This window comes from Pteropus medius, unplaced genomic scaffold (assembly GCF_902729225.1).
Source record: "Pteropus medius unplaced genomic scaffold, Ma_sr-lr_union100, whole genome shotgun sequence".
Taxonomy (NCBI): Eukaryota; Metazoa; Chordata; class Mammalia; order Chiroptera; family Pteropodidae; genus Pteropus; species Pteropus medius.
This window is the reverse complement of record NW_024344370.1, coordinates 3,946,117-3,959,929: the sequence shown is the minus strand read 5'-3', so window position 1 is coordinate 3,959,929 and position 13,813 is coordinate 3,946,117. Positions and strand designations below refer to the sequence as shown.

The 13,813-nt window shown below is 34.8% G+C and overlaps 2 protein-coding genes across 4 annotated transcripts in view; both read right to left on the bottom strand.

The window, feature by feature from the left end:
- IL31RA (interleukin 31 receptor A) overlaps window positions 1–4,781 on the bottom strand; it is a 61,533-nt gene extending 56,752 nt beyond the window's left edge. Inside the window, exons 1-2 of one of the 3 annotated variants that reach the window (XM_039869956.1) lie at window positions 4,522–4,781; window positions 4,184–4,357 (exon numbers count right to left, since the gene is read on the bottom strand). The gene's annotated coding sequence lies outside the window, so the exon portion shown is untranslated. Of the gene's footprint in view, window positions 1–4,183; window positions 4,499–4,521 lie in introns of those variants that run through there. The other 2 variants (XM_039869958.1, XM_039869957.1) reach the window with 2 other exon arrangements.
- Window positions 4,782–8,293: 3,512 nt separating this feature from the next.
- DDX4 (DEAD-box helicase 4) overlaps window positions 8,294–13,813 on the bottom strand; it is a 49,252-nt gene continuing 43,732 nt past the window's right edge. The window contains exons 18-21 of the mRNA XM_039869955.1: window positions 11,611–11,710; window positions 10,535–10,805; window positions 10,269–10,379; window positions 8,294–8,979 (exon numbers count right to left, since the gene is read on the bottom strand). Coding sequence (XP_039725889.1) covers window positions 8,893–8,979; window positions 10,269–10,379; window positions 10,535–10,805; window positions 11,611–11,710 — 569 coding nt within the window. The 3' untranslated portion in view covers window positions 8,294–8,892. The remainder of the gene's footprint in view (window positions 8,980–10,268; window positions 10,380–10,534; window positions 10,806–11,610; window positions 11,711–13,813) is intronic.

The following is a 13,813-nucleotide window of genomic DNA, read 5'->3' as shown; positions in this document are numbered from 1 at the left end:
TTAGAAATAATTAAGTTTTGAAAACAAAGGTTTACTTTTGGAAGACTGTCTTCCCCCCAGCTGTTCGATTAAGTTAGCTTATTTATTAACATCACTTTCAACTCTGCATACTTTAAAAGAGGTTTGATAATATTTTCAAACCACAAATATTTCTTGAGTACTTTCTCAGTGTCAGGCAGAAGTCCCTGCCTTCCTAGAGCTTACAATCTAAACTCAGTACAGATTCTACTTTCACTGTCAATACAGCCACTAGCCACATGTGACTCAATTTAATAAGAAATCCAATGACTGTTCCCAAGAACACCCCATTTCATCAGTATTGAGCAGTTGAAACTTGGCTAGTGCAACTGAGAAACAAAATTTTCAATTTTTTAAAATTTTATTAATCTAATTTTAAATTTAAAAACAGACTTGATTCAGCTATTGGAAAACAAAAAAGTGTGTTTAGAGTATCTTGGGTATGTGATTCTATATTGGTATGTGAGTCATAACTTATTATATTATGTATATTAAGTATTTCCAATGAAACCAGCATACAAATTGAGATGTGAGGTAATTGCAAAAATGCACTAGATTCCAAAGATTTAGTACAAAAAATGCAAAATACCCCAATAATTCTTATATTGATTACATGTTGAAATGATATTTGGGATATATTGATCGCATATGTGGCTCACCTTTTATTTCTATCGGACAGCACTGCTCTGGAGCGATGATTTGCCCGAGGAACGCTTGAGCACAGGGCTACTTAGGAATTTCTACGATACTTCGAATCATGCTCATTCCTTCTGTTCCCTTTCTCCTTGTTTCCCTTGCTTTCTTCTCCCTCTCCTCTCTCTAATAGTGTGATGTACACTGAACTCTTAAGAGCTAAAAAGATTAATGACCCAGAATTTAAATGATTCAAGGCGATCTAACTCTTATTGTTTGAGGATTTTAATTACCAAAAAAAACCCACAGTGGAATGACTTAGCAACTCTAATATATTAGGAGTAGCTTAGTAACTCAAGGGAAAGGTGTCAAAGAAATAGCTTTGCATTTCCCCATGGACAAGCTTAAAAGTCGTTTTTAAAAAGTCACTAACACCTTCTTAGACATATTTTTTAAAGTTTTAAAATCACCAAGTCCTGAAATATTAATGAAAGATAAATTTTATTATTTTATTCTAAATCATTTATTTTATAAATATCAGATATTAGATAAATGAAATTATAACGGAGAAAAGCTTTCGTGAAAGCATTTTAAGCCATCATAAAATGGATTTATTAAGTTATTATTATCTGTATTTCTATGGTCACTCTCCATAGCACGGTCAGGTGGCAGAAAACAGGGAAGGTGTCTTAAGATCCTCTTAGCAGTTTACACAGATTCCTTGCTATTTGAAGCAGATCAAGAAATTAGTCTTTGTCCTGACTCAGTTTAATAAGGAATCCAATGACTGTTCCTGAGAACGCCCCATTTCATCAGTATTGGCAAAGACTGCTAATTGATTCCTGGGCAGAAGGCTATATTTTCCAGTCTCTCTTAAAATTTGGTATGACTAAGTTCACAACAGTGGAATGATATACATCTCTTTTAACATTTATGCTATTTCCTTGCCTGACTCAAGAAAATCTTTCATATATATCCACCTCCTCTCTCTTCTGCCCATACTCTTTTCCTTTCTTTGGCTTGTCGAAGAGAAACAGAGACCTTGGCAAGCTATGTATCAAAGATTACAGAACCACATGATGGAAGAAGCCTAGAGTCCTAAATAACTATCTGAGAGGCCACCTACCTAGTAGGGCACCCCCTTTAAACAGTCAGGTGAGCAAAAATCATACATCTATCTTGCTAAGTCACTGAAGTTTTAGGGGTTGTAACAGCAGCTAGTGCCACCCTAATAGATATAATCAGTGACCCAAAGGACTGTAATTTAGCCTAAGAATAAACCATTTTCACAACTCTTGGTGTCACCATTGAGCAGCAAGATAGCACCACATCCCTTGATTTCATCTTTTCTCCACCCTTTACCACTCTCAGGTACTCCATTTGCAAGAGTGTGACTGAATAGATCTATAAACATGCTAAGAAAGAAAGAATTGGCCAATAGACATATGAAAAGGGGCTCAACATCAATAATCACCAGGCAAATATAAATTCAAACCACAGTAAATGGCTAGAATAAAAACACCAGCAACACCAAGCAATGGTGAGGATGTAGTGCAAATGGAACACTCTCACAATGCTGGTGGCTATGTTAAATGGTACAACCATTTTTGGAAAATTCTTTGGCTGTTTCTAATAAAGTTTCTAATAAACATATACCTACACCATGATCCAGCAATTCCACTCCCAGGTACATACCTAAGAGAACTGAGTGCTTATGTTCACCAAAAGACTTGTAGAAGAATATTCATAGGAAATTTATTCATAATAGTAAAATACTGGAAATTCAAATGTCCATCAACAAGAAACTGGAAAAACAACTTGTGGTACATTCACATGACAGAATATTGTACAATAAAATAGAACAAACTACTGATACACACAACATGAATGAATCTCACAGATATTATGTTGAGCAAAAGCCGGGAACAAAAGAAAGCATATTCTATGATTCCATCTATGTGAAGTTCAAGAACAGGCAAATCTAATTTATGGTGATAAAATCAGAACAGTGGTTACCTCTGGGCAAGGGAGTTGACTAGAAAGATGCAAGAGGGTGATGAAAATATTACATATTTTGATTTGGGTGATGGTTATAAGTAGTATATACATAGGTAAAAATTTAAGCCATCCAATTAAGATTTGTGCATTCTGTTACAGGTAAATTTTACTTTAAAAAAAATTTTTAGTTAACTTTTAAATTAACCTTCTTAGTAAGAAGTTGAGCTGGGGTTCAAACTTAGGTCAGTTTGGGTCTTTTCACTGTGGTAGGGTTCATTTTCCTACTGAATTATATACACAGATGAGAAAACTATAAGAAATCTGTTACTATTTAAATACATGATTTAAATCACTCTCTACATATTTTATTCATAACATCCACACTACAATAAACTGCAATTATTTTGGCACTGAAACAGTCTATATTCTACTTCAACTTCTGGTATTAACTTTGTGGCACTATATCTACAGTAATTCTATTTATGGAATTGAAATAAATTATTGGAACCAAACTTTCCACCATTCCAGATGACTAGTAACGCAATAAGATAACTCAGCTGAAGAATAAACATGTTAAGATGAAACTGTCAGAACTTGCATTGCGTTTAACTAGGAAGAACACTTAGCCAATTAGCACGTGTGGATTATCATGAATAAATCTCCAGTGGTGGAACATCCTAAGATTGATGAAACAATTGATAGATGAGGAATATAGCAAGATGCCAAAATGATCAGTTAATAAGTATCACTTATGCCTTTGTGATATTTATAATAGAAATTCAACCACTACAGTTGCAAATGTAATCTCTGACTTGTTTCTCAACTATCTAACATTGAAATATTATGATAAGACTTGAACATTAAAATACAAGTGTACCAGCATTCAGCTATGATACCTTGCATTCTTACATAAGGGTGCTGCTCTTAAAAAATATTTTATTGTAACTGCATGAACTCTGTGACTTCATTGGATGGAAATGAACATGGAAAAAGAACATTATTGTCTTCCTTTTATATATAAGCAAACCAGACCTAAAGCAGGTCACTGATAGTGTTGGCACCACACAAATCAAGAAATAAAGCCAATGTTAAGGCTACTCCCTCCAACGATCTATTTATTATTAAGAGTCATGCCCACCTTGTTATATAGGAGCTTCAACTCATGCACATAAGTTTTTAAATATTTTAAATGTTTTGTTAAAATTTTTAACCTCCCACACAGTATTTACCCTCCCAAAACTAAGGGAAATCAAATTAAAATAGATATATCCAAGACTTTGGGATAATTAATAAGTCCGTATATTCAGAAGGAGAAGAAAAGTTATTTTTTGTTCCTGAATGGTGAAAAAGAATCTCACAAACACATGAGAATCTGAATCCAGAAAACACTGACGGAGACAAATCTTTCGAGGAATTCCCACAGACAAAATCCCCCACAAAATAAATTCCAGTGCCCTGCTTTGACAATCTGAAAATCAACCCCTAAATTATAGCAAAACAGTGAATCACTTATGGAAAGGATTAACGAATTTACCTGAATCGCCAGCTCCCAAACTGGTGGACAGACCTCATTCGCTCACTTCAGTTTCCAGCTCGGCAGCGTCCAGGCACTCTAACCCTGTTGTTGCTGCCTGTCCTCTCTCGACTTGAAATTCCTCATGGCACCATCTGCCTCTAGAGCTGGAGTTCCCCGGCCCTTTGGGTGGGTCTATGAATGGATTTAGAGATGTTGATAAATCCCTCGGATTTAATATAAAACTTGAGTTTATAACTTAAATGATCCAAAATGATGAGAACTGAAAGTCTATAGGGAGAGCCCCAAAAATGACCGCGCGGTGCCAGCCCGCCACAGGCGCACCCCATGCCGTTCACCTGTATGCCACCAGCAGGAGCTCCCGTGGGCAGGGACGCGCTCACAGCTGCTCAGCCCAGTCCACGAGTCTCAGTAAACAGAACTCTTGCTCCGCCCAGGAGGAAGTCTCCCGCCGCTCTACGCCCTTACCAGCTGTCATTCTGGCTACCGTGCGAACGCTGTCAGCTCAGGAGGAGCGCAAAAACCACCAGGTCAGGGGCAACCCTGGGAGCCGCCTCCTCCAGCCCAGATGCAAGCGGAAGCCGCTGCCCAGTACTGGCAGCTTCACGGTGGCCACAGCTGCATGCAGCCGCCGGACTGCCGAGGCTCGGCTCTCTCCTGGTCACATCGTAAAAGACAGAGTTCCTTTCCTCACCAACACGGCCCCAGGACATAAGGCGAGTCCATGCTGGACTCTCACAACGGAGGCACGAGATATTGGATTTGCGATGGGGGGAAATCTCCAGCGGACAGTGAGCGCAAGCAGCTTCTGCCGACCACAGCATCATACACACTGGCAAGTGGCTGAACTTTTGATAAAGTCTTAGGAAGATGCTTTAATTACTAGATAGGTACCCCATTTTCAATATATTTAATACTCTGTGAAGAGCACACAAACCATACTAAATGAAAAGATGTCTTCTCTCAAATTAGAGAGACCAAAGAGATAACTATGCAAAGATGTGTAACAGTAAAGGTATGGGAAAGGTAAACATCTAACCGATGCTGCTGCCTTATGTAAAAGTGTTACCAATGCTGAACAAAGAATCAGAAAAACCATTAGTACTCTATCCCAAGACCCTAGGGACACACAGAGTAGGTAGATTGTTTACCCTGTGTGAAATCAGGACCACTCCTCACCTTCATTCACTACTACATCATTATTCTCAAACCCTCACATGTATAGCTGATACTTGATATTCACCTTTGAACTTCCTATTTTAGCTTAGGCCAGGGTCTGACTCATTAAAATGCAAAGGGCTGAAGGGAAGTAAAGCTAAGCTTCATTACTTATATCTCAACCTATGACTTCTTTTGAGATCAGGCTTTGATGAACTGAGAGACGAAGGAAACACTAGACTCTAGACTCCAGAAGCTGCAGGGAAATGTACAAAAATGTGACAGAGGACAGATTGCTGGATTTGACAAAAGCTAGCTATATATACAAAATATAATTGAAAGCTTAATATTTCTGATGCCAAACAGCAGGAAAACAAACACTCAATGTAAAAAATGATTCTTAGATTAAATTCCAGGGATTAAAATGTATTAGTGAAGCAGAAAATGCACTATTGAGCAATATTTGGAAAAATAAAATAAAGTAGCTTCTGGAAATAAAAAAATTGCTAAAAAAAAAAAAAAAAGGGTCGATAATAAAAGTTCTATGAGGATCTACCAAGCGGAAAAAAAACAAACATAAAAGATACGATATAGAAATTAATTCTACAGTTCTAGCATATCTAATAGAAGTTCTATAAAGAACAGATAAAACTTAGAACAAATTAGCAAAGAAATAATACAAAATACTTCCTAGAAAAGGATGATCTACCTGCAAAGCACACCAAGTACTAGCTGGAATTAAAAGGCCCACTTGTTATAGTATTTAAGACCACCATCTTTTGGGATCAAGCTTCCAGAGAACACTAACTGAACCTGGAATGGTAATAATATGGTGAAAAGGGCATTTTTTTTTTCTCTCAGCAAGAAAGGAAGACAAACTACAGAGTAAACAAATTGCTCAAAAAGAATACGGCCCAAGTTTAAAGCAAACTGGTATGTGGAATGGTTCTGATCAGTTTCTCTTTGATCCTGACAAAATAATTCTCCCTAGAAACATAGCAGAGGTCATAAAATTAGAAAAATGGTAAAAGAAGGTAATCAGACTGTGTTAATTGGACCATTCAGAGAATATTTATATAATATAAACCCTGCCTATAGCTTTCCAATTTTAGAATCAAACTGTAGATTGAACAAGGGAGGGCTTTATAGTTCTATAAAAGAATGTAAATATTAACTTTGGAAATGTAAATGTACAGTTTACAGATGTTGCAATGTAAAAAGGGAAAAAGAGGGAAGGAAAATGTTGCTTTATCATCTCACAATGATGTATGTCTAACTATATTATTTAAAGTTACCAAGGTTTTTTTTTGCTTTCTCCTTTGTATCGCCATGAGATGACAGGTGCTAACTAAACTTACTGCAGTAATCATTACACAATATGTGTAAGTCACACCATCATGTACATCTTAAACACATACAGTGAGGTATATCAACATTATCTCAATAAAACTGGAAAAAATATAAAGTTACCAAGGGAAGAAGAGTGAGGTGAGTTAAACCCTTACTTATCATACATAAAGTCAACATATGTCTAAAATTGGTGAGACAAAAATAAAATATGACGGCAAACACCAGAAATGGTTAAAGGAAGGGGAATGTAGGATGTGGAATAGCAATTTTTAAAGGGAGAGGCAAGAGAATATTGCTTCCTAGTTTAAACCCTTCTATATAGCATTTTATTTTCTAATCATATGTATGTTACTTTGATATTTTTTGAAGAAATCATTCAAATATATGCTGAGAAATGAGGAAAGTAATTGAGCACAAGGACATTTACAGTTGTTTTGTAACGATGGTGGTATTATGTATGATTTTCTTTCCCTTTTTACATTTGATTCAGTAATGTGATTACAGTAATTTGACACATCAAGGACCTCCAAAAAAACTTTTAAAGCAATCAGGTTATGACCTAGCAACTCTCTGAGGAAATGAGGCAAAAAGGTAAATTGGCCTATAAATGTTCACTGTAAACAAACTAGAAAGTTCAGACACAGATATTACAATAACAATGCAAAATATCTTCATTTAGCCTTTTCCAAAAGTGAGATTTTAAAGTTAAACATTTCCTATATTTTTATTAATTGAACTTCCTTGTTATGCTTGTCTCCTTTGCACATTTGTCTATGGATATTCTATATATCCACATATAAAGAACTACATGTTGATAAACCATTGCAATCACATTAATATTTTTCCTTGCCTGCTGTTTACTTTTTATATCGGTAAATAATTTGTGATCAATTCTGTTCATTGATTCCTTCATTTTTCCTTTGAGCTTGCAGTCAACTCATCCTCAGCTCATAAATTTAAGAGTTAACTATAGTTTTTGTAGTTTTAATTTGTTATAATTCACTTGGAATTTATTTAAAATATGGTATGTGGTAGGCATCTAACTAGCTATCCTAACATCTGTTGAATAGTCTTCTTTTCATAAGTGCTGCCTCTTTTATTAACTAAATCCCTATAAGATATATGTTGAGGACATGTTGCTTTGGATTTTAAGTGAACAATAGCATACTCTCAAAACTAATTCTTTCTGTCTCCTTAATATTTACACCTCACTTGTTTTATGTCTTAATGTTTTAGTTCATTTATTTAATGATTTATTAAGAACTTCTTACATTCTAGACATAGTAAGTTTAAGATACAAATGGTAAATGAAATAAAGGTTCTTTTCCTCATTAATCTTAATATATCAAAAAATTAATTATGGCAAGAGTGAGCAACATTGTTTTTTGTTGATATAGTTTGAGTTCAATGAGTGATTTTCATCATTACATCTGTGTATTAATGCATCTTATACATTAACATTTAATTTATGTGACTGTTCATTGATTTCATAAGACTCAATAAAACAAAATTTCAAAATATAGAAGTTGAGAACTATGATATGTCACAAAGAAAAATTAAAAGTGCTATTGGAAAACTTAGGGGGGAAAGTGTTTCATCCTTTATTTTCAAGGAAAGTCTGTATATTATAAAAACAAACATTTGTTATGTCATTGAGTACAGAGCTCACATTGCAAACATTCAACCATATTTATCACATATATCTGATGATCTAAAATCAAAATCACCTTTAGAGGCTTATGTCTTTCACTGTTTGCTTCATGAAAATCATATTCTAACATTTCAGTGACACACTATTACTTTAAAGCCTCCTTTTAAGTAAAAATGAGACCCAATAATTTTTAACCATAGGTATATCATATATCCAATTGCTTGTTATAGGATCAATAAACACTATACTAAGACTTAGCATTTAGACATGAAACATGTCTAAAACCCCTGAAGAATACACTAGAAATAAGCAAGACATTTAGAATGCTTTAATCTTTCCAGTTAACACCATTTGTATCAGTAACTGCAACGTGGTAACTTTTAGCATTTCACATAACTAGTCAGTAAGGATTTTTTTTAAGGGTAGGAGTAAGAACAGAAGGACAGGAGATAGATGAGTGTCGGGTTTCACACTTGTAATAAAAACTCAAAAATCAAAACTGTTTTCTTCTCTGCATCAAACTGTACCACCAACTTGAAGTTTGTTTTATTTAATCCCATGACTCATCATCTACTGGACTGGGAGCTTGTGAAGAAGAAAACCCTGCTGTGTTCAAAGTGCTCTTGCCTTGGTAATTCTTTAAAAAAAAGAAAGAAAAAGAAATATTTAATTATATGACAGCTTTAAAGTTACACTGCTCAGATTGAGAGCAAGGACTCATGCTTTCCACCATGTCTTCCCCAAACATATGAAGAACTTCATTCTCACTAAACCCAATCCATTTGAAAAAAGACCCATATCAATCTGGGAAGTCTAAATTACATAAAATATTTCAAGAAAAAAATTTTTTAAGCCAATAGTTTTGGCAAGTGGAAAAACTTAAAGCTCTACACGTCAATGAATAAGCATAAATATTTAATGATTAATATGGTTCATGGTTTCTGCATAAAGGTGGTGTTGCTTATAAACTGACATATCGGAAAAGACATAAAACTCATCTCTAGTATTTTATCTTAGTAAATAATGTGGTCAGAATTCCAAAAATAAAAAATTCCTGCATTTATATAAGAAGTGATCCCCGATTAGTAATCACCTGGCACTATACATAATTATTACAATATTACTGACTATATTCTCTAGGCTGTACTTTATATCCCCGTGACTATTTTGTAATTATCAATTTGTTCTTCTTAAACCCTTCACCTTTTTCACCCATTCCCCCCAATCCCATTCCCATCTGGCAACCAATTTGTTCTCTTTACCTATGAGTCTGTTTCTGTTTTGTTTGTTTTGTTCTTTAAATTCTACATGTGAGACCATATGGTACTTGTCTTTATCTGACTTATTTCACTTAGTATATCACTATGCTGTACACTTGAAACTAATATAACATGTTGAATGTCAACTATAATTGAAAAAAAAACAAAGACTATTTAAATAAAAAAAAGTGGATTGGTGGATGCCAGGGATTGTGGGGAAGGGGCAATGGGGATTAACTGCTAAATGGATCAGAGTTTTATTTTAGGGTGATGAAATGTTTTGGAATTAGAGAGAGGAAGTGGTTACACAACATTGTAAATGTACTAAATGTTGAATTTTTCATTCTAAAATGTTAATTTTGTTATGCAAATTTCACCTCAATACAATAAGAATTCCTATAGAAAGTTCAAAAGATCCCCATATCAAAATATACCAGCAAATTTGAGAAAGGAGGATGTTTGAGCAATAAATCTTGAAGTTAATTCTTCATCTTTTAAGACTAAAAATATATATGTACTTAAAATTTTAGAGACATATTCAAGTAATCTCCTAGGTATAAAAACAATGCTTTAGATAAATATTGAATGTTATAGTTACTTCATAATATTAGACACATTTACAAAGAGTAAGTAAAAGCCAGATTCTTAATTTTTCCCCTCAACTAACCTTTCTAGTATCAACTGATGCAAACACATTTCCTCTTGTACTACCACTGAAGCCAGGAACATATGTGCTAAAGGCAATTTCTTCCAACCACGCAGGAACATCCTGTTGAGCCTTTAAAAAAAATTAACTTCATGCACAACATGCATAAATAAAATCTTAAAGATTAAAACAATTTATTTTTCCTTAACATACATATGTATAAAATGTCTACTTTCAATGATGAGGTAAGAACACTCTCCATTTGTTTTTAAAAATTTAATACTTACATCTGACAGTACTTTCACCAGAGGCTGTGCTAAATGGCTATCTGATTCAGGATCAAAAAAGGAAATAGCTCTGCCAATATTTCCACAACGACCAGTACGCCCGATTCGATGAACATATTCATCAATGGTGGAAGAAAGGTCAAAATTAATAACATGTTGAACATTTTCAATATCCAACCCTCTGGCAGCTACTGAAGTAGCAACAAGAACTGGGCACTTTCCACAGCGAAAATCTCCAAGAGCTTGTTCTCTCTCTCTCTGTTCCCGATCACTTGAAAGAAAAGAAAGCATGTATTTTAGGATAACTCTTAAGAAAATAATGAGAACCATTAAAGTTAAACACATAAATTTTTTAATAATAAAACAGTGACACTGAACATTAATGTCTACTTCTTACACACCATGTATTACACTAATCCCTTTCAAGCCATTATTTTATTTAATTCTCACAATACTTTCAGGTAGAACAATTATCTCAATTTGCAGATGAGGTAACAGCTAATATATACAGTCAAAATATAAACTAAGTATGACAAATGTCAAATCTCACCTATTAATAATCTCTATTAATAATCTTTCTAGGTTGAAAGATTATGTATATTTGAAAAAAATATACAACTACTTAATTAGAATGCTTTCTCAAAAATACTGATTATTTTTTAAAAACTATAACCTCAGAATTCTACATATTCACTGATTAATATTTTAAAACTACTAGTGAAGCATCAAAAAAGTTGTGTTAATATGATGTTTTTAAGCATTCCAATAAAAAAATGTCAAGCATCAAAAAGATTAGATTCAGCAGAGGAAAAACTAAGATCTATGGACCAGAGAACCTTAAGTGAGATCTTTTGAGAAGTTACCACACCTCATGAAGAGTCTTAAGACAGATCTTTCACTCACTCATCCCTGCCACTCAGTTCTTGTAAACACTTAAAATGAAGATTAAGAGTTTAGATTTTGAGAATTCTGAATCCTATTCCTTGAATTGCATATTAGTTATAGATACTGATGTTTCTTAACAAATGACACATAGAAGTTACCTCCCTACTAGGAAATCATATAAATCTACTCACCCATGAATACTTGTTGTTGATATTTTTTCTTGACAAAGAAAAGTAGCAATAAAATCTGCTTTTTTCTTAGTTTCAACAAAGACCATAGTTCTTTCATCACCTACAAGACAATGAAACAATGATTAACACTCAAACTAAAAAATCAGGAAAAGAAAAGAAGGATGAGGGGTGAGTAGGAAACTGTCTCATCTACCACTTTATTCCCAGCACCTAAACCTGGGCCTGGGAGGTATTAGGGACTCAAATATTTCCTGAATAATGAATGTCAAAGATAAAGAGAGAAGGATTTTTTTTTTTTTTTTACTTTAGGAACTAAAAATATTAGTTTCCCCTTTGCCCTTCCCAAGTCAATAGCAGGAAGTAGAGACTTGGGTACAGATAAGTGATAACTACCTGCCAACTCTTAGTAATCCCAAATTTGTCTCAGGTCCCTCACTTCCCTCTCTATATAAATAAATGCCTTTGCTCTTCCAAGATAATGCAATCTTTCATTATGCATTAATTGCCCAAAGTATTTATAATAATGGCATCCAACCTAGGGCTGACAAACTCTAGAAGAACGGTCTCTGATCTTTTTGGCACCAGGGACCGGTGCTCCTAAGAGAATCTAATGCCTGATGATCTGAGGTGGAGCTGAGGCAGTGACGCTAGCACTGGGGAGTGGCTGCAAATACAAATTAGGCTTCAGTAGCTTGCCAGCCACTTGCGCCCTGCTGTACTGGTCTGTGGCCCAGGGGTTGGGGACCCGTGCTCTAGAATATTTCACATCACAACTTTATCTCTTAATCCAAACCTCTTTACCCCCAAAGTATCTTATACATAAAGAAAATTAAGTGATAACTTTTTCACAGGGTCTTAATGCATCAAAGATTATTTACTTGCAAGTTTAATTGGTAGAAATTCAAACATGAACCAGATTTTTTCCACATAAGGAATTTCCCTATAAAATGTTAGAAAGACGATAGTTATAGCCTTAATGAAAGAATGTATTACTGTTCATAATCCCTCTCTCCCATCTCCCTATCATCTGGCTTCACTTATTCAACACATATTTAATGCCTAGAAGATATTCTAGGTGTTGGAAATAGAGCAATAAAACAAGGCCGCTGCTGTCATTGTGGGGATGCAAATAATAAACAAATTTATGCATGAACTCCTAAAAATGAAAAATTCAACAGGATAAATGGTCCCAAGAAGGTTACTTTAGATATACCCTCTTCTAGATGACATCTGAGGAGATATGAATAAGATAAGGTAGTGAACTACTCAGGTACCTGAGGAAAGAGCATTACAAGAGAGAGTGAAGAACAAATAAAAGGCTCTGAGGCATGGGTGTTTTTGATGTGCTCAGGAAACAAAACATACCCCAGAAAATGGGCCCCTATGTGGCCCCTACACTCTGGGAAGAGGAAACAGCAAGTACAAAGGCCGTGAGGCAGCAGTGCACCAGGTATGTGTGAGAAATAGTAATGAGCAAAGTGTGGCTGGAGTAGGGTAAGCAAGGGAGAGCAGTAGCAATGAAGACAGAGAGGTGACAGAGGCCATTTCATGCAGGGCCCTTTTTTACTTTGAGAAGGGAAGCCACTGGACTTTCAGCAAAGAAGTGATAAGATCTGATCTTTAACTGATAAGCAGCTAATGAATTCTGTATATATTTTGATGGTAGAACCAAAAAAGATTTTACTAACAGATCAGAAGTATAAGATAACTCCAAGATTTTGTGTCTGAGAAACTGGAAATTGCAACATTAAGACAGGAGGACTACGAAAAAGGTTTAGATATTTGTCTCCACTTTAGACAACCAAGTAGAGAAACCAAAAAGGCAACTGATTCTTGCAATAAATGAGTTAAATCTTTGATACATAGTCATTTTATTTATGAGTAATGATTTTATGTTTCATGGTTTTTTCTCTTTTTTTTTTTTTTTTTTTGAGGATATCAAGAACACCCATGTCTCAGAGCCTTTATATTTGTTCTTCCCTCTGCCTTGTCATTCGACAGTTTCAGAGCTCATCTAACAAGATGCCCAATAACAAAACTGATTCATCTGATAGAGTCAGGTATAGAAAATACTGAGCAACTTAAGCCTTGATCTCATCTTTTCGTTCCTGGTGTGAATCCTGAGTGGCAATAAAAAAATTTAATTCTGCTGACTCTTTTACAACAAAGGTTATTCATTCTTTTCCTTGTCGTCAGCATATAG